Source organism: Myiozetetes cayanensis, unplaced genomic scaffold (genome assembly GCF_022539395.1).
Source record: "Myiozetetes cayanensis isolate MyiCay16 unplaced genomic scaffold, myiCay2020 scf4, whole genome shotgun sequence".
NCBI classification, from domain to species: Eukaryota; Metazoa; Chordata; class Aves; order Passeriformes; family Tyrannidae; genus Myiozetetes; species Myiozetetes cayanensis.
Genome location: NW_026087631.1, coordinates 61,256,254 through 61,277,855, shown reverse-complemented (window position 1 = coordinate 61,277,855; position 21,602 = coordinate 61,256,254). Strand labels below are relative to the sequence as shown.

At 39.8% G+C, this 21,602-nt stretch overlaps 1 protein-coding gene across 3 annotated transcripts in view; it reads right to left on the bottom strand.

Annotated features, from left to right (window-relative positions):
- The window catches only part of RANBP3L (RAN binding protein 3 like), a 34,309-nt gene extending 16,277 nt beyond the window's left edge, over positions 1 to 18,032 (bottom strand). The window contains exons 1-8 of one of the 3 annotated variants that reach the window (XM_050329199.1): positions 17,532 to 18,030; positions 8,214 to 8,272; positions 7,918 to 7,954; positions 7,240 to 7,317; positions 6,041 to 6,115; positions 3,799 to 3,873; positions 3,015 to 3,139; positions 2,383 to 2,486 (exon numbers count right to left, since the gene is read on the bottom strand). In XM_050329199.1, the coding sequence (XP_050185156.1) occupies positions 2,383 to 2,486; positions 3,015 to 3,139; positions 3,799 to 3,873; positions 6,041 to 6,115; positions 7,240 to 7,317; positions 7,918 to 7,954; positions 8,214 to 8,272; positions 17,532 to 17,763 (785 nt within the window). In that variant the 5' untranslated portion in view covers positions 17,764 to 18,030. Of the gene's footprint in view, positions 1 to 2,382; positions 2,487 to 3,014; positions 3,140 to 3,798; positions 3,874 to 6,040; positions 6,116 to 7,239; positions 7,318 to 7,917; positions 7,955 to 8,213; positions 8,273 to 17,531 lie in introns of all 3 variants that reach the window. The other 2 variants (XM_050329200.1, XM_050329201.1) reach the window with 2 other exon arrangements.
- Between the last annotated feature and the right edge of the window lie 3,570 nt (positions 18,033 to 21,602).

Genomic DNA, 21,602 nt, shown 5'->3' with positions numbered 1-21,602 from the left:
ATTTTCAGAAATCTAAGACAAAAATACTCTGTGCAGAATCTTTCTTTTTTGAGACAGTTAACTGGAAGCACCAGCCTTAAAATCTTATTAAAACCTCAATACCCTTATGCTGCTGCATAGCAAGAATGAAGTGTACCAGGGATGACATTACCATGGAGATGCAAAATTAAGTCACTGAATTCAAGGAACAATCACTAACAAGGAACAATGGGAGGGAAAATGTGGATAAAATACTGGTAAGGAACTACACAAGGGGATCAGATCCAGCTACTGCCCTTCTCAGAGTAGCATAGGTTGTACAGGACCAAGTAGCTGCCACTTCCAGTGCGGGCCTTGAACCCTTCCTGTTTTCCAAGCAATCCTTGTGCAAAGCTGAACACATGACCAGAAGCCTGTGTTTTCCCAGCACTGTATTTCTGTCACTTGTGACACAACATTTCCAAACTTTTAATCAGAATCAAGCCACTGCAAATTTCTCTTTTTCAGTTCATTACTGCAGCCAGTCCAGGAAATGAAACTGGTGGTGGTTTCCTGTGACAGGGACAGCTGCAGCAACTGCAGAGGGCTGACATGCCATCCCTTTCTCCACAGAACTGTATCACACAGAGAACATGTGGAAGAGGAGGGAAAGTCAGAGAGACGTCTGCAGGCAGGAGCAATCCCTGCTGTTACATGCCTCTGTATTTAATTTTGTAAATAAATGTCAATAGTTTTGCCTTGATTGAAAATCAAAAAAAAACCCTAAAAAGTTATTTTCTTAGCAACGGTCTAGTTGCAATGTTCACTACTGTTTAGCATGTATGTGGAGTTTAATAAAGTTGTTTGTTATTTATGGGAAAACAGCTGTGCTAGAAAGATTTTACTTAAGTATTTCAAAGCATCACTTAATATGGATCAGAGGAATGGCATTTACACCCTCCCTCAATCTCAGAAGAGCAGTTAGCAACTAGTTATAACTGAATTAGTTTTCAACTGTCAAATAAACCAACATTTACCCCAATGGCGATATACAGAATTAATGAGGTCCAAAACCACCACAGATTAGCAATTCCTCTTCTAAAAAATGAAAATAAATACAAGAGAAGCACTGAAACACTCTGTTGCATTTCTCTGTCTACTTCAGAAGAGAAAGTTACTCACCTATATTTTCCCAGGTACTTTGCAAGTAACAGAAGGTAAATAGATCAAAAGTATCAATACAAACTGATTTAACTTTTCCAGTATGTGCATTACCATCATTCTGAATCTGCTAAAAATCCAGTGTGCTGTGCAGCTCATTGTTATCCTCACAGGGCATCGTCATAGCATTAATTGTAATAAAAAAGACAGGCTGGCTCTTCCAAAATCACAGTGAGTATCTGTCCTTTAATGATGTCCTTTTTGTAGATAAGCATTAAGAATGTTTGTGCATCTAAAAATCCCTTATCTCCTCAGAACCCTGGCACTGTGCATCCCAACCTTTATCTGTGGCCCATCCAGCTCTGTAGAAGACTGGCACAGACTCCTTTGCAATTAACATATTTTCTCCCTTCTTTAGGTGGGAGGGGCAATTAGGCAACATCACAAATCTGTTACTTGTGGCCCTAGCAATTTTAAAAATCATTCTGTCATCATAATTGATATCAGGGGTATTCCTGATGCTCACAGCTTCCATGTAAATAACCCTCACCAACCATCAGCAAGCAGTATTAATACCCACAAGGAGACCTGCTGACACTGATCTGGCTAACCACAGACCTAAAATTCTCACGAGCCAGTCTTCAGAGAGAGGCAATAGCCCACTTTTGCAACAGTATGAGCTCTTTTGTTCACATAGGGTGTCAAGAGGTGGGCAACATCCCAGTCCAAGGAAGTCATCTTCCTCATACAGAAATTCTGAAGTCTGTGCTGCACAGAAATGCTAGCCTATCAGTCATCACAGCTTGCTCTTTGTGCCAGAAATGCTGATCTGTGGACAGAAGTAGAGCATCGGTTGAAGCAGTCACCTGGTCTTCTAAATCAGCCTTATATGTTTTTCTTTATGCCTCTTGTGTCCAATATGCTGACATATTTTAGTAGTTCCTTAAAAGATTGAAACATCCTGAGTTTCTCTACATCTTTTATGAGATGTAGCAGATATATCATCAAAAGAGAGATAGCAAACCGATAGTCTCTTGCTTGGTGGTTGCTAATGAAAAGCATACTGTCCCACAGAGATTAATTCAAATCAGGAGTCCATTTTTATGGCATATGAAGCTCATGCAAACCTTGGCATGCAAACCACTGCACTCTGCGTGGGTGTAGTTAGCATTGGTTTAGTACTATGTGAGACATGCAGGATGAAAGGGCATGCCATCATCCAAGTGATACAATTATGTAGAATTACAATAAATAAAAACTTACTGTGTTGTCTGAGAGCTAGACAGCTTTGTGGTAGTAGATGACCTCACTGCTGTTTTGGAACTTACTGAATTTTCAGCTGAGGAATAAGAGCTGTCTTCAGATAGCTAGGAATAATAAAACCAGATGGATTAATTAGATCTTGTGTATTTTCTGCTTAAACAAATCTTCTAGAATCCAGAGTCACTGATAGATAGACAGACAGACAGATACAGATACATATACAGGTAGTCACAGATAGCTATGTGGTAGTTGGCAGAGCTTCCTCCAGCCAGTGCCCTGAATTAAAATGCTAAGATCTCACTTTCTGAATAAAATCCAGAAGACCCAAAGCTGATTTGCCCACAGAATCCTCATATGAGAAAGGTGGGACAGCCTGCAGAGAAGAGATATTGTTTTCAAACACACTCAGAATGAGCTTAACATCATATCAAGTCAGTAATCCAAGAATTCCACTGAGACTCGTATGGGAACTTTCTTGAAAATCATGCAGTGGAATAATTAATCTCTTTAAAACAGCACTGTTTTGTTGAGGGGGGGGGGTTGTTGGTTTTTTTGTTTTTGGGGGGTGTGTGTGTGTGTTTTAATTTGAGCTCCAAACATACATTAGCCAGGAAAATTATTTTTCTTTTTACCTGAACACGTGCTTCTTTCTTAGTCACTAGAGATACTACAGGACTTTCAGGACAGGTCTGGGCTCGTGGGGGTTGTAAAATGGCAGGTCTAATGACATTCCGCAGTTGACTTGGTGACAAGGATCCTTGCAAAATACAAAGACAAAATATTTAAACAGAAACTTTTTCTTCACGTCTAATTCATACCTGTATGTCTTACCTCTTTAACTGAAAGTTTCAAAACATTTTAAAATAATGTTTATTGTTGTTTACATATTCTGAAAAATTGTAATGCTTTCTGAAATATATAACTGTGCAGTGAAACCAATCCATGTTACCCTATCAGGATAAAAAAGTAATGTGTTATGTACATAAACAAACATATTTGTATTTATAAAATATATTTCTATTTATGGATTTAAATATATCTTTATATTTATACTTGTATTTACTGCTTTGTTTTAGATCTGTCTTCTGGCATTTCAGATTTAATCCTTCCTCTGCAAATGCAAGATGGTTTTTCATTACCTTCTCCAGGAGCAGAAGTACTCAGAAATTCACTATTTAAGGCTATATTCAGTTCTACTCAGTTATATTCAGTCCACTCAGGAAATAAGTAGTCAGAGCAGATACTCAGAGCAGAGTTCATAGGACATTTGCACTGTCAAATGAATAACCTATGAATTGCATAAAGATATTTAGCTTATCACCCATTATGGAAAATGGCTGACATTTTTATGTCCTCTGGATCTGCTAAGAATGTCTTTGTGGAACTACAATGAAAAAATATTACAATGTCAGTTACCTTCTTTTGTACTTTTCATGAAGTCAGGGTTTCTTCGAAGAAGAGCTGTAGTCATGAACATGTTATTCTTCTTTACTACAGAAAAGGAAATTAAACTTCAATAATTAATAATAACCAATTTTAATCATTAATTCATGTTTCTGTAACCCCTCCCTATTTTAGAGGTACCTGAACAATATTTCATCCTATCCATCTTAAAAAGTTCTCTGAGATAGCTGTTTGCTGTCTCAGTTTTACGGGTGGGTAGACTTACGCACAGAAAGCATCACAGTTTTCCTGGCTATGTCAGAGACACAATGTTTTGGATATTAATGAATGTTTTAAATTCAATTTTTATTTTTTTACCTTTGAAACTGTAGAAGTCATTGAAATGGGAATGCCATCTAGCTGAGTGTTAGCCAGTATTAAGATGGATAAACGATGCCCAAGCATATGGGAATAAATAAATGTATCCTGCCCTGTTCTGCTAAAAAGGCCTTCATAGCTTACTGTAATAATGATGGCCATTCACTCTTAATGCTTTCACTGTTTTAATAAAGACATCAAAAACCAGAAAGAAAGTGATGGCAACTATATTGTCAAAGCCTAAAAGATAAGCAGGCTGTTGTTGCTGTTATGTCGTGAGGATCCAATAAAAAACACTCAAGAAGGCTGATTCAGGGCAACATAAGAAAAGACCTCTTCTTTATTAAATCCCAGCTCCTTTTATATCATTTTCAAAAAGCAGCAAGCAAGTAGCAAGTAAGTAGCAAGCAAGTAGCAAGCAAGCAACAACATCCTAATTGGCCACTCATCATTACTGATACACTTGGCAGCAGTCGTGAGACACCTGGAGATGCCCAAGGCCGAGGCTGTGGTTCTCACACACCGAATCTACTGACTCACAGTCTGCCCTCACTCCCCAATTAGCCTGTGAGTAAAACTTACTTATCTTCAAGGCCACACTCGAAATTTCCCAAGTTAATCTCCTCTTCCAGGGAGCTAACAGACCCGCTGTTAACCCCTACAGGCTATTGTGGATAGCTGTGGAGCCAGCCAAGGATTGTTGCTAATAACATGGTGTGTGAAAGTGCAAGATGTAGCTGGAGAAGGGACCATATGGAGGTAGGACAGCTTTCTTGGGGACAAAAGTCCTTGTTCTGGCTCCTGGAGATAAGCACAACACAGCACAGTGCAATCACAGGAATGAGGCTGAGAAGAGGGGATGGACTGTAGGGGGGATCAAGACCACTGAAGACACCCAAAGCCTCCAACCCATTTCCAGAAAGACTTGAAAGAACAGAAGACTGCTCCTGGTAGCTGATTTGCACAGAAAGAGACAAACTTGTCTGCAGAGTGGGGAAAACTTCTCTTTTAAAAGTTACCCTCATGAACCCCAGGTGTATGTGCACACCAGGGCCCTGGACACCCCATCAGCTGAAGGCAGGATTAGTAATCTCTTTTTCTCTTTCTTTCTCTCTCTCTCTCTCACTGTCTAATTCATCTCTCTCTTTCCTTTCACCCTACCCCTTTATCTAAAACCCACTGCTCATACTAGGAGATCAGGGACTAACTTGCACCAATTTCCATACCAAGTATGTTATTTACTAATAAAACTTTGCAACCTTTTGTAGGCTGTCTTTCCTTTCCACCATGAGCATCTCCGAATCTTGGGTGCTCCCATCACACATGTCCTGTAAAATGGCACAACTGATACACTACATACTTTTTCACTACTTTTTCATTGCAGAGAGAGTGTGGTTTGTTGCTTTTGCAATGGTGTGTCCTCTTATAATTGTTTAGAAACCCTTTATGCCAGTGTCTGTCAAGGACCTGTCTCTGGTAAGAGACAAACTAGGATTCAAGACCAGTCCATTGTTCTTGTTAGTGCTAAGTAGGTCACTGGTTAGGTGGAAGACTGGATAAAAAATTATTTTCCTATATTCCATCACCATTAAATTGCAAGCAAACTATTAATGTAATTACTGTAACTACATTCTAGGTTTTTTCAAATATAATTTGTACTACATTCTGTAATTGCCGATTTGCAAAGTATTCAAAGATTCCACCCCAAACCTTCAGGATGCAAAAAACATGTCTTCTCTTGAAGTGCCAGTCCTCCTCCTAAAACATTCCTTTCTTTTCTCTAAATACCAGACTAGTCCAATACACTACAGCTCTGTCCTGCAGAAGAAGCCTTTCTGTACACCTCTTTATTGTAGCTAATACCTGCTTTTCTACATACATGTTTATTTTTAACTACCTGTTTGGGAGGGAGGGAAGGTAGGAAGGATGGTAAAGGAAGATGATCTCCCTCTTTTCTGAGTGAGAGGTGTATCTGAAAGAATAAGAGACTGAAATTATCATCTGTTTGGAGAATAAGAAAGATAAATTTTAGCCAGGTTGATGTCATGTCTTCAGTGGTAGCAGAACAAATTATTATCTGCTATCTACAAGCTTTCTGAAGTAAAGTGTTGGGTGATGTCTATACTGCTGATTCCGAGAGGTCTCTGAGGCCAAGGGGCACAGCCTGGGTTGGGCACACAGCTGATCCCCTCTGTAACAGTTCTCTCCTGGAGACCTCCAGCTGGAGAGGTGCAAAACAGAAACACGGAGTGAGCTACCACTTTAACAGTGTGGGCAGTCAAGAGGTCAAATACTCAAGTTTCCTCCTGCACCCGATGTTATTGTACACATGCCCTACAATTTCAACCATATATAAGATTTTTTTTTTTTTTTGTATGATGTTGGTGTAATTTTCAGAGTAAGATTTAAGGTAAGCTTAGCTTATCTTAAATCCTCTTAGCTACATTCAAGTGTGTCACAGAACTGCATAAAACAAAATACAGTGTACATGATAATGTATTAATACATATAGTGTACACTTTGCATATTAATTATTAATTTATTTTACTAATTAGAACATATTCATGCCTAAATTCAGAAGTACCTTTCTGGTCCCATCCATATGTTAAATAAACATTATAAAAAACAGATCAGTCCTTCTGAACTCAGTGATCTGTGTGCATTTCCCATGGAAGCAGTCCTTAAAGGGCCTTACCAGTCAGCTGTTTGCTGGACAGAGTGGGGGCCCTTTTGGAAACTGCTTTACATTTTTAAGGATTGCCCAGGGAATGATGATCTCTTCCAGAAGCCAGGGAATATCATTCCTTCCATCTTTCTTCCCCCCCGACTTTGTGAGCAACTCAAGAAAATTATATGAAATACATAGGTTTTTCATTACGTTGTGTAATATCTTATAGGTATGGAAAAAGAATATATTTTTACTTAAATAGGTTTTATTGGAAATTACCAGTGAGTATATCAGTGTTTTATTTTTGTGACTCGCAGCATGCCTACAGTGCAAAAATATTTCTTAGACAGAAAAATTCATCATTTTCTTCACCAGATGAGAATATGGAGCTACAGAAATTAGAATATGACAGGAGCTAAATGTCATACCAGTGTTAGGCTGAGAGCCAGACTTTTGGAAAGTAAAAGATGATGATCTTGCACGTTTTCTGGAACAACTAATGAAATCTAGAGAAAAGTAAACATAATGTTATGCAGGGACAGGTTGGCAGGGAGATTTCAGCACAATCTTATGATGTAGAATTAAAATCTGAACGCAATAAATTCTAGGACTGACTTACAGAACAGCTTTAAGGCAATAACTAAGAACAAGAGGCCTTTGGAATCTCACCTGCCACAAAGCCCTAGGGAGTCTTTTTTATTTCTACTAAGTTCAGGGAACTCAAAGCAGGCACTCAGAATCAGTTCATAGCAAGTTAATAGACATTAATAATGAGAACTGACATTATAATGCTGGCTAAACAAATAGAAAAGGGCAGTGAGGAGCTCATATAGCTGATGAATATGTTTGGTAAATTTTCAGGGCTTCTGGAGTTTGCCTTTCTGGTAAATATGAGAGTTAGGATGGAAGGATTCTTGAGGTAAGACAGGGACCTGTATATTAGGGCATAGTAGGTTGCTTTACAACCCACAGAGTCTTAGTCTGCTAACAGGGATTTGCCCCTGCTCCTACCAAGTAAGTGTCCAAACATCATTTTAACAGGCAACAGTCAGACCTATGAATAACCTGTTGTGTATTATACATGAAGTGTATGAAGTGGTTATTACCATTTTCATCTTTGCAGACTGGGTCTTCTGCAGGACGCTGGGAGGAAAAAAAAGGCATGGAAAGGTCAAAGAAAATAGAAAGTCATTTTCTAGACCAAGACACAAACTCTATCAATCCAGCATACATGCGTTAAAAGCAGTCTTGTCTCTACTTTCTACTCTTCCCTGTTTTATTTTGAGAACATTTGTTACAAGTCTTAACCTGAGCTAAATTCTTTTACTACTACTAGGTAATTTCTATAGAATCCCCATTTCTCAGCAATTTTTATCAATAAAGTTAAAAAAAAGCTTTTTACCTTCAAAAGACGATCCTTCTTTTCAAAAACAAACCTTGGCTGGGCAAGCACTGATCTCTCTGGAAAAGAAATAATTTCTAATAACAATTCTGTAATAGTACCTCTCAACCACAGTTTTGAAAATGCTCTGTTATAATAAGCAGGAATTTATCCTTTTGTGACAAAGGAAGAAAATATAGAGCTGCAGTGATTTAAAGCACAGAACAGCAATTTTTTTAAAAAAGCTGTAGTCCTCAAATCTGAGTGTGAGTTTTGCCTAATTAGATGCCATGGGATTTGGCCTCATATTTTTTAACAATTCTTTTAATGAAAAAGAAAAAAAACCGTGCTTGTAGCCTTTACAAACAACACCTGCCATCGTTTAAGAACAGGGGTGAACTGCGTCTTTGGGTGTAAGAAAAGTGCAAAGATGTGACATGCAAAATAACCATAAAGGAAAGAAAACAAGGAAATGTGTTACACTTGGCCTCTCAGCCATCATTCACACATCCCACTCTTTAGGCTTTAGGGAGGTGAATGCTTGGTGTTAGTTTTAATGTGTGATTGTGATATATAAACATAGGAAGCTCTGTACAGCAAATTCTACTCTCAGTACACCTCTCCATTTCATGATTGAAAAAAATTTTGGATCCATTCTCTTTTCTTCTATGAAACATTTTTCACACACACTTGCCTCACATCAGATTTTATGTTGATTCAAGGTTCACTACTTCTGCATCTTATACAACTTTTTCAGGCTGCTTCAGGTCACTAAGCTTGTGACCTTCACAGCCTGTGGAACTCTAATGGATTAAATTTAGTTGTCAGGTTAAAAGAAGAAGGGGTTTTCTCCAGCACCACTGATTAATTGCACATTTATTATTCCAATAAATTGAATAATTAATGAGCAAAGAAGCAGACGCAAATGGACTTTTTTAGACTACTACACTCAGGATTTATCTCATGCTAGCTTGAGGTATCTGTGATGTGCAGTCAATAAGAACAATCAGCTTCTGAGTATGAGCATGTTTTAGCTGTGTACTTCAGATGAGGAATGAAAACCTAAATGCGTGCATTTCTCTCCATGGCTGATAAGGACAGACTAGTGTGACTACTGAACTATTTGACTGGCCTCTGGCCAGAGAAATCCCACACTTGATACCGCTTTAAGTGACATTTGATAGAATATTAATCACGTACACAACATATTTATAACACTGGCTTCCTCTGTTACCTCTTCATCAAAAATGTCCAAGTGAAAATATATGGATAGATAGTTTTATCTTGGCTTGCACACCTATCTGTGACCAAACCACTCTAGCATTGGTATCAGTTACTTAAGGGTTTAATAAAGCAAGCATTAACCTACCATGGAGGGGTTAATATTACTACATAAAAATATTTTCAACAATCAAGAAAAAAGTAAACATTGTCAAAATAAGTGCTTAATTTCTGTAAATGGGCAAGAAACATGAAACTGTTACTCAAACTCAATGATATAAAGACACAGGAGTAATTTTATATTTTCTGGGGCATTATATGTGTGTAAAAGACAGATTTTAGCAAACTTGACATGCTTTGCAATGAAAGACTAGTTGATCCTTAAAGAAAAAGCAGAAGAAAGTTCACATTGTTCCTCTGGAAAAAAGATAACTCTCTGTTGCTGAGAGTTGAAGAAAAATTCCATAATCCAGTTGTAGCTGGGGTCCATGGCACGGCATGAGATGGAGCAATTCCACTTTTATTCACTAGAGGGGAGTGGCATACATAAACAATAGTATTTCACTGAAATATGATTTTTTAAAGATAATAGGCTTTTTCCTGCCCCCTTAAAAAACAAACAAGCAAACAAACAAACCAACACTGATATTCTTATTTAATTAAGGAAAAAAACACAAAAATTAAAGCATGACTAGACAAACCTTTATATTCTCCACTGTATTTCTCAAAGCTCAAAAGCTTGCAACATTTTTAAAGGCACATTTTCTACTCCAAAGAACAGAATTAGCAAAAAGTGAATTACTGTGAAAAAGGAATTGACTTGCTATCACAGAGTGAACTTTTTCTGGAGCTAAAAGGCTGTAGGGAGTTTGAAGGAATTATGAAAGTTCACTACATTTCAAACTACGAAATTCCAATAGTAGTTTAAAACCCAGAAGTTCCTGAAGAAAAAATTATAATTGCTTGATTACCAACAGAAACATGTGAAGCTATTTAATAATGGTATCTCATAAGATAAATAGGTATATTTTATTATTGCAGTAAATATAAAGGATATATCTCATCAATTGCTCTTGAGCCAATGGGTTGCCTATAGATTTAATTTTATATTGCTGGTACACAAATCAAGAAAAGTTTTTCATAATTCCTGAAAAGTACTCCACAAGAAGAATATTCTGTTGGTCTTACTCATCAGTAAGATCTTCACTCTTCAATCAGGCTGTTCGTAACAGGGTTTTAAACATACATTTGTGTTAACCATGTTTGCCTCTGAAGCATAAATTTCCAGTTACGTTTTCAACTTCCTAGATATTGGAGCATGAAACATCTGCAGCTGACCCCCACAGAAAAAGATAAGCAGAATTTCTTGTGGATGTAACACGAGGCCATCAAGGAGTAACCACGAAGGTGTCCATGTGATAATTTTAACTATGGTGAGTACATTTGCACTTCTCCTCTTCATTTTCTGCACTAGATCTTGTGCTGCCAGGGTGGATGGCTGTGCTGGGAGGAAGAAAAGTCCTTCTGCACCCTCTGCTCTTGGCGGCATTGAGGGCACCTAGCCAGACAGTGCGAGACTCTGCTCCAGGGAATAGGCAGCAGCCAAGGTTGGGTACAAACAGATGCAGAGGAACAGGAACAGGGTGGGCTGGAGCCATCCCCCTCATCATCACCAACAAGACACAGACAGACACAGACTGGCTAGTGCCAGATTAGGACTGGGCCACTCCTGTCCTCAGCAGCTTGGCACTTGCGGATAAAAGAGGCTGATGGAAAAGTTACCAGAAAAACATACCAAATTAGCTGCCTCTGGCTGCAAGGACCAGAATAATCCACCAGCCTCAGCCAAGAGTCCAGACACAGAACCTGTCTGCCTGCCCATGAATAATCACCACAGACTGGGCTCTCTTTCCCATGCTACAGGTCCCCTGAATCTGTCGAATTAGAAAGGTCTTGGCCTAATGCTTGCTGTATTCAAAGTTCAACATCGGCCCTTGCCTGGAAGATGCATTAGAAGTGCCCAGTTCCTCTGCTTGAAACATCACCTGGATGGCCTCCTGGCTCTAGCCTCCTGTCCTGCACATAAGCACTGTCAAGTGTGCTCCAACCTGAGCTACTTGACATGGAAGGCACCCTGGTCACAGGATGGAGCCTGCATTTTTAAAGTTCCATTTGAAACAGCCATTTTGGGCTGCTGCCTAAGAAGCACTGGCCAGAATGACATACAAGAAATAATGTAAAATTGCTTTTACCAGCTTTGCTAGTATCCCAAAAGCCAGCACTGTTCATGAGATATAAGGATCTCTCCGCTTTAGCTGTGACATTCCACTCTTCACTTCCATTGCTATTGCTTTTTCTAAAGCTGTTGAGACTTCACAAAATATATGCATTAAAATAAGTGGGACACTGATGGGTTTGAAAATTTTATAGTTATTATAATTGTTCCATCTTGCCCTAAACACAGATAAATGACCCTTAACCTTTGAGGGCTAAGGAGGCAGTGGAGAGAATATAAGCCCATATGTGTTTCTAATTTTCAGGCAGTCCTATGCCTGAAATCATATGTGAAAAGCGGTGACAGTGCTATTCCTCCAAAAGAAATGCAAAAAACCCCTCAAATCTTTAAAAATGTAAGATGGGAATTGTGATCTCAATAAAGGTTTTTAATTTCTGACTTTGAAACAATTAATTTTTACATTTTTACGTTTTCAGATTAAAAGAAAAAAACTAAAAAAAAAATTAGTTGCCTCTTCACCATTACCAAACTTGACAGAAGTCTGAAAATGTTTTAATTCACATTCATACCACATACTTTCACATATTTATATCTAAAGATGGAACTGCTGGTGGCCAAGGCCAAGCCCACCAACCAACAGTGACAACACCTCTGGAATAATGGATTTAAGAAGGGGGAAAAATTACTACACAAGACCAATTGCAGTTGGAAGAGAGGAGTGAGAATGCATGAGAGGAGCAGCTCTGCAGACACAAGGTCAGTGAAGGAGGAGGGGGAGAAAGTGCTCCAGGTGCTGGAGTAGAGATTCCCCTGCAGCCCGTGGTGCAGAGCATGGTGAGGCAGCTGTGCCTGTGGAGGTCCAGGGGGGAGCAGAGATCCACCTGCAGCCCATGAAGGACCCCACACAGGAGCAGGTGGATGCCAAAAGGAGGTTGTGACCACATGGAAAGCCCAAGCAGTCTCCTACCAGAGCACATGGCCCCATGGAGAGAGGAGCCTACTGGAGCAGGTTTGCTGGCAGGACCCCCAGAAGCCCATGGGGAACTCACATGGGAACAACCTGTTCCTAAGGACTGCACCCTGTGGAAGGGACCCACACACTGGGGCAGTCTGTGAAGACACACAGCCTGTTAGAGGGACTCCTGTTGGAGAAGTTCTTAGAGGACTGTCTGCTTTGGGCAGGGCCCCACACTGGAACAGGGGAAGAGTGTGAGAAGCCCTCCCCATGACGAAGAAGGAGAGGCAGAGATGATGTGTGATGAACTGACTAAAACCCCCATTCCCCATCCCCCTGCTCTGCTCAGTGAGAGCAGATAGAGAAATCAGGAGTGAAGATAAGGCTGTGAAGAAGGAAAAGGTGGGTGGGAATGTGTTTTTTTTTTTTTTTTAAGATTTGGTTTTATTTCTCATTACTCTACTCTGATTTGATTGGTAATAAACTAAATTAATTTCCCAAAGTCTAGTTTGTTTTGTCCATGACGATAAATGCTGAATGATCTCTTCTTGCCCTTATCTTCACACACAAACCTTCTGTTATGTTCTCTGCCTTTTCCAGCTGAAGAGAGGAGTGACAGAGTGACTTTGGTGGGGATCTGGCATCCAGCCAATGTCAATATACCACAACAGTAAATAACAAAACAAAACGAAACAAAAATCCACCCCTCTTGATCAAAAATAATCTTTCTCAAATAGAATATGATACTGGAAAATTGTATAATCTCTGAGTGATGTCACTGTCCTAAAAAACCTTTGACTGCATTCAGCTTTTCTTCATAACATCCTAGTAAGCATTACACAACAGGCCAAAACTACAATATGAAAATATATAATCAGATTATAATTTTATCCTATCAAATGATGTCTATGATGTAGTATTAACAAGTCTCTGTGCTCTGATATCCTATAGAATGAATTTCAATAGCTTTGCACATTACTGCTATAATTCATGAACATAAAAGCAGAAACACTTTTGAGTTTTGATGTTATAGCTTAGATTGCTGGTACCTGAGTCAGAGAACTCAAACCAAGTAAAGTTAATCGATAATAATAAATTCTTGCACATAACATTGCCACTTTGCTGGTTTCACATATAAATTAGGTCAATGAGATCATGTAGTTTGGGAAGATGTTGGGAAGAAAAGTAGATTTACTGTGACTTTAGTTTCTACAACCCCAGAGATAGTTTCATATTTCTAAAATACTAAGAAAAAAACACAAGGAAAAGCTCTGACTCTGTTGCTTATGAATATATGCTGTTTACAACTATTACTTGAAAAAAAATGCAGATCAAATTTGTGGTAATTTGTGGCAATATACAAGAAGAAAAAGCAATGATCAACTAGCATTTAAGTGGAAGACATGGATCCAGAAATTTATATAGTTCTAATCAAAAAAAGAAATTGTTTTATTTATGCTAGACAATCATCTGTCCATTAACACTTGGCGTCAAGGAGTATTAGAGTTAAAATGTGTACTTATGCAACTAATTTTTGTTCAATGTGCTGCAAAAATATAGAAAACTACACTTATATTTTGGGCAATAAAAATGCAATGACAGTCAGAAGAGAAACAATCAATAGGATAAAATAACAAAATACTTTGTCCTCTAAGCTCAGACTCATGTTTAAATATTTTTTCTGGCTTTTGATACAAAAAGACATCTGTCAGTATTTCCAGAGATGGACAGTTTTCCTTTAAAAAGAGGTGAAAAATAGCAAAACCCTTCTGGCTAAGGATTTCCCAAACCTGCAGTAAAACCATGGTTTCTGTTTTAAAAGTACTCACTGGAATTTGTAACATAAAGTAAGAGTCAGTTCACAGGCAAGCAAAAGTGCTACAATGCTGCCAGCCAGCATCTCAGGTTCCTCAGTGATCTCACTACATAAGCCAGGTTTTTCTCTGCCAAAACTTAAGCAAAGAAGATTATATGAGGCGAAATGGGGATGTCCTAGAACAGTACTTTATGCATCAAACTAAATAAAAGTTAATTTAAAGAAGTACAGAAAAAGGTTTATAAAATTTCACATTGCTGATCCCGAGGAACAGGTGTGTTTCTGGAAACACTGGGCAGTTGAGTGCTCTGGTGGAATTCACATGCACAGCTGGCTCCTCAGCACTTTTGAAAAACCAGGCCACTAATTTAAGACCCTAAATATGGACCTAGAAATATGCTTTCAGATTCTCATTTATTACCCTTCATGCTTTTAATTTTTACTTATGAAGAATATTCAATACTTTCTAAGACAACTGTCTTGAAAATTAAGATCAGTTTTAATGCCAAGACTACGGGATTTGGATTTTCCAAGCAAATTTACCTTTTTTTTTTTTAATGAAGACATCATAAGATTGATTAGGCCATTTGCATCTATATCTATTATATTGTCTATTCTATGTACATAATGGGTTTTATTTAATCTGTAAACACTAAAAACAAAATGGGAAAATAAAACAGGATCATAAATCAAATTCTAATCTGGTCAAATCTCCAATGCTAATGAGAAGAATTTTCCATACACAAAGGTGCTAGAGATTGCGTGTTGCTATGCAGTAACATCCAGATTCAATATCTTACTCATAATTCCAGACTTCTATGGTAATGGAATTTTTTCCTTTGTAATACCCTTCTGAGTGTCAGTGAATCAATAAATTTGCAACAATTTCTCATGAATCTTGATTTTCCAAAATTGTTCAATAGAAATTGTTCTAATTAATTGGTCCAAAACCATGATGAAACATTTTATGTGAAAAAGTAGTCTCGGTATTGTTAAAATAAAGTATTTCAAACATATTGGGATGAGATTTTGACAAAGTCTTTTATTATTTGAAAAAGAACATTGGTGAGAGTTTTACTTATAGAGAACTTAAACAGATACCACAGATATCTGGCCTTGCTACAGAAGTGACTGTACTTCAGTGGCCCACTAAGAGACTGCTGAACAGAGCACTGCGTGCTGTTCACTCAGAGTTAAAGATGAAGTGCACATTGCTTATCTTGTGTTCAGACAGAGTCCTGTAAATACAGCTTGGGGAATTGATAAAGAACTTCGCATGTCCCTGTTTGGATCAACAGAGGGTACATCATCAAAGAAGTCAGTTTCTGTTTACACCGCTCAGCAAGAAGAAAGGGAAAGTTCATCCAACTGACTATTGCAAAATAAAACTTCTGAAAGAATTTTTCCTGGGACAACTTCACTGCACTGTTAGGACTCCAATCTTGCACACTCTTTGTTGTAGAAATAGTTCATAACCCACATAAATAATTTCCCTGTCATCAATGACACCAGCTGTGAGAGCAAGGATCCTTCATACAGGCACAGTCATGCATAATCAAACTCTTAACTTTTTAGAACATATTCATCCTCTCTTAAGTCACTCTTCTCAATGCTACAGATTAAACACAGATAAGGATCAGGGTGGAAAGGGTTCTTCTATTCAAACAATTCCATCTAATACTCCTAGCTCCCACTGTGGTTTACAACATGCCATATGAGATTTAAAATTAACATACTTCTCTTCAGCCATGAAAACTCAGATGACAGCCTGAAAAAGTGTTTATGAATACAGTATATGTCACACCCACTCATCTCTGTAGAGCACAGTTCTCATCTTTATATGGGCAAAACATAAACAGGCATTAAAAAAACAATAAAAGTCATCCTATTTCAGCAATACTTTAACGTAATTTCTGAGAGAAATGAAATCCAGTTGGCTTTATTTCAAAACATTAGAGTGAAGAAAATATTCTTGGGAGTCTCACCACTACAGAGAAATTCTAGCAGTGATGCAGTGCCAGAAGTAAATGTGTCACTAGACCAGCGTAACTGTGCCAAAGCACGTAACCAAAAATTGTTTTAGAAACACTGAAACTTCTGGCATCCAAGGGCTCAGCATTTTTCATCCATCATAAAAGTCTATAAAATACTCAATGCAAGAGCAATAAAATTCATAGGCATATAAAGTGTTACAAATTTCAGGGCATTGTACCAACATTAAATTTTGTAAATCCTACAAAGTACCACAGAAGTAACACTCGGGGGTTTTGTGCAGAAATTGAACTATGTAGATAATAAGGCCACGACTGAACAACACTCACACATCCTTAAATTTCAGTTAGTAAATTGGACTGTGTGCTCCACATTAAGCACAAACTGAAAGGCTGATCTACTGATAAATTAGTCCAAGCACTCTAAACTATATCAGGCATAGCATCAGGTTTAGACTTTGAAAGTGAACAGTTGGTTCATGCTAATTTGGGTTCCTTCATCAACCTGTGTGGTAAAAAATGGTTGGTGGCATCATTTGCAAAAAGTCCTTAAAATTAGCACTTGTTTCTCTTTGCATCCTCTTAAAAACTGATACTTTTAAAATTTCAAATAAACCATTCTCAATTCGTGGCCTTCCTCACAACCTCAATGACAAAAGATTTTGCTGCCTCTGTGGTCAGACAGCTGTTTGAGGAACTAGAGCAGGACAGTTTTGCTCTCGCTGGGCAGGGCAGGGCAGGGCAGGTATGGCCAGGAAAACAGGTGCTGCTCTCAGGTATGGCCGGCAATGCAAGTGCTGTTCTCACCCATTGCCAGGCCCAGCATTTTGGAAAGCTGCAGAAATCTTAAATGGCAGGAGAGTCAACACTGTCAGAAGCATGGAAAGGCCACACACAGTGTCTGGTAGCGTCCTTTCCTCAAATAAGATACAAATTGAAGATTTCTGACAGATTACGACTAAAAACTTGCAATAAAGAAAGCTCAGCCAGCCAAGCTCTTGTTTTCCATTATGCGCAGCACTGTTACCAAACGGGCACATTCTTTGAGTTTATCCCATTCCCCAAAAACCTCCAGGGGAAAACAAGAGACATGCAAAAGACATTAGCTGACAAAACCTACCTGTACAGCATTCCTCCTTGGGATCCAACGTGCTGCTACAGGAGCCACGGCTGGCGACGGTCTCTTCTTGCAGGTGAGCAGCTTGGTGCAAAGCCCAGGGACCACCGGGGCAGTCTGTTCTTTTGGGTGGGTCAGGCTTAGCCTTCGCACCCTGCCCAGGTCTGGTTGAGAAGTCACAGCTAGCACAGGAGTGCCGCTTGCCTTCGCCAGCAGGAATGGACTCGTTTCTCATTGTGAGGTCAGCACAAATACGCTTTTACAGATACATGTAATCATGTATGTTTTGTATATAAATCTGTATATATAAGCCGTAGTTGGGTCTAGAAATCTGTATTTGCCCTCACCAGCAGTTCCCCGGGCCAGCCACCCTTCAAACTAGTCAGCGAGGCCCCGGACGCGCATTCCGTGCAAGCGCTTCCCGGGAGGGAAGGAGGGATGGAGGGAGCGGCGGCGGCGGCCGGCGGGGACTGCGGGCGCTGCGGCCGGAGCGCGGTGACAGCTCGGGCTCGGGGCCAACTCCTCGCCCGCGGGGCGGGCCCTGGGAGGGGACATGTAAAGCCGGGCTCATGGACGCGGGGAGGGAGAGAGGGCGGGATGGGGAGCGGCGTTTCCCGGGAGCTGCCGAGAGCGCCGGGATTCAGCCGCGGAGCGCGGCGTGAGGAGGCTCCCGGCGGGTGCTGTGCCTGGTATTGATTTTAGTGGGCTCTTTGTTTTCAAAAGGAGATGAAATATCAAGCAAGGCAGCCGAGTGCTGTGATTGTTCCCGTGCTGACGTGAACCAAATGCAGCGTCAGCAGAAATAGGTGTTGCGGTCCCCTCCTTCCAGATGCTCCATGCTGCGAGTTCATAAAGCCTTGCCCGTGCCTCCTGCTGCTCTCTTAAAAGACAACAGCCCCAGATTCTTCATGTGGGAGCAATTTCAGGCCATTTAATTTTGCAGGTCTGGTGTCAAACTGCCTGCAATCAATAACAGTTGAAAAAAAGGTAGGAATTTGCTAAAAGTTCATCAGAATCATATGTCTAGTCAAATCTAGGTTCTCCACACAGCTAGTATCAGATTTTTCACAGAAAAAGATGTAAGAAGTCCTAGAACAGGCAGATGCTCAGTGATTTTCCCTAATTAGAGCCCCAGAGTGTGGCATAACTTCTGAAGTGTGCCATTTTACCCCTGCTGCAATAGAATCAGAGAAACTTTTACATTCAAAAAGACCTCTAAGATCAACAAGTCCCACCCTTAACCCAGCACTGACAAGTCCACCACTAAACCATGTCCCCAAGTGCCGCAACTACACATCTTTCAAATACCTTCCACCACTTTCCTCAGCAGCCTATTCCAATGCTTGACAACCCTTTCAGCAAAACAATTTTTCCTAATATCCAATCTAAACCTCTCCTAGATCCACTTGAAGCCACTTTGTCTTGTCCTGTTGCTTGTTACCTGATAGAAGAGGCTGACCACCCCCACCTGGCTACAACCTCCCTTCAGGCAGTTGTGGAGAGTGATAATGTCTCCCACACTCATCAGACTTATGCTCTAGACCATTCCTCAGCTTCATTGCCCTTGTCTGGACACACACCAGACCCTCAATGTCTTTCTTGTAAGGAGGGTCCCAAAATATAGCATTTGAGATGCAGAACTATCAACCTTAAATGTTAGTATTGGGTATTTTGGTGAACTCCAATTATAAGTGCAGCCTATGTCTAAACCTTACTAAGCCTTTGACTTGATGTGTGCATTCTGTCAGCACATTCCATAGTCATCGTATTGCATGAAGTTTGCCAGTTTTTATTTTCCAAAGTTTCAGCTTAAGTTGAATACTGCCTGATTAGTATTATCGGCAGCAGTTCTATTCTAGCTTCTGAACAACACTTTAATGTTTTATACTTATATCATATATTCTAGCTATCTTCTAGGATAAACTCTTTAAAATTTTTTGATCATTATTGCTCTGAAAATTGCTTCTGCTTCTGTCACAGCTCTCCAGCCTCAAATTCAAGAACACCCTTCTTTAGACTTAAAAAGTGTCTAAATAATTGACAAAAGTGCCTTTTTTTTTTTTTCTAAATCTACTATATGTTCACTTCTGCCAAGTATATGAATTCTTAGAAATTAATTGCTAATAAATATTCTTCTGTGTATTCATACACAGTGATCTACATATTTTCTAAGTACTTAGAAGTTTTAAATTTGCTCTACATGTATGCATTTTCTACCATATAATCTTACTGTGTCTTATTCTACAGGATCAAGACTCCTATGCTTTCAGTGAACAGTCTGAACAATTGTATCCTGGACTGCATTGATAGAACGGTTTGGCCAGCAGATTAAGGGAGGTGACTCTGCCCCTCTGCTCTGCCCTTGTGAGATTCTGCCTGGAGCACTGCATCCAGCTCTGGGATCCCCAGGACAGGAAAGACAAGGACCTGTTGGAGTGAGTCCAGAGAAGGGCCATGAAGATGATCAGAGGGTTGAAGCACCTCTTCTGTGGAGACAGACTGAGAGAGTTGGCATTGTTCAGCCTGTAGAAGAGAAAGCTCCATGGAAACCTTGTAGCACCTTCCAGTACCTAAAAAAGGCCTACAAGAGAGCTGGAGAGGAAGTTTTTACAAAGGCATGTACTGACAGGACAAGGGTCAATGGTTTCAAACTGAGAGAGGGTAGGTTTAGATGGTGAGGCACTGGAACAGGTTGCCCAGAGAAGAGTGGGAGTGTTCAAGGCCAGGCTGGGTGGGGCTTTGAGAACCCAGTCTAGTGGGAGCTGTCCCTGCCCATGGCAGGGGGGTTGGAACAAGGTGATCTTTAAGATCCCTTCCAACCGAGCTCATTCTATGATTCTATGAAAGCAGCTGCAGTGTCTGACAACAGATGCAAGTGTTTGAAATTAATCCCTATGCCTCCCTATGACAGACTTTACAGAATTGTGTGGGATCATTAGATATCTACAGATAACTGCTGGAGAAGGAAAGTGTTCTGGTAAAGCATCACATCAGCTTGTCCTGTTCTCAGCTTCAGCATGTGGCCACTGCTGAAGATGGGATACTGCAGTGCAACACAGCATCACCACTCTTATACCCTTTTGTTAATATCATTATTCACTTTCCTTGCCAAACTCCTTTAAAAAATAAAATCTTTAATGCACTGTGACAGCCAAGTGAGTGCAAAATATCATCTGAAACTGGAAACTAGAAGTAAAATAAAAACTGAAATAATTTGGAAATTATAAAGCACATATATCCTTACTTTTGGAATTTCACCTATGAAAAAGGAAATTAACCAACAGTTAGCTTCTCCATAAGTAGTTTTTCATCACATCATGGTGAAATTAATTTTGGATTAAGAGAGAGAGCAGTAAAAAGCAGAGGAGTTAGCTGGGTCTACTCTTGACTAGTCACAGCATAAATGCTTTATTTCTTCAGGCCTGCAAATGGTGCAAGGTTCTTTTATAGGCAAAGTAACAATGAATGCTAGACCAAAGTCATTATAATCTAATTATGAGTCTAGCAGTTTTGTGAATACTCAATTGTGAAAAACAAAACCAAGTGTTTGCAATTAGTGTTCAGTCAAAGTCCTGAAAATGCCTGCATGTGTCCTGCTGTCATTTTAACCTCTTCCCACATTTCTTTTCTCAGAGCACTTCAAATGCTGTCTATGTGACAGACTTTCTGGTTTGCCTGTCTGTTCAGCTGTGTGGTAAAACAGCTGAACACAGTGGAGCTCAGCGAGGTAGCTGAGTATATCCTTGTTAATGCTCACAGAATGTTCTCCTTTCACCTGCTACAAAGGCAATGGCAAGAGCTGGGGTTGCAATACACTTCTCCAGACTGGATAAAGCCAAAGTCCTCAGCTGCTCCTCACAGGAAATGTCTCCCAGCCCTCCCATCAGATTTATTGGCCTCTTTGAGACCTCCACATCCTGCTCCACCTGCAGGGCCCAGCACTGCACACGGTGAGGTCGCACAAGGGGAGCACAGCGGGATCATCCCCTCTCTGGGCCGGCTGGTTGTGCTGCGTTCAATGGATCCCAGGATGGGTTTTCCCCCTGGGCTGCTGGGGCACTCTTTGGTGACCCT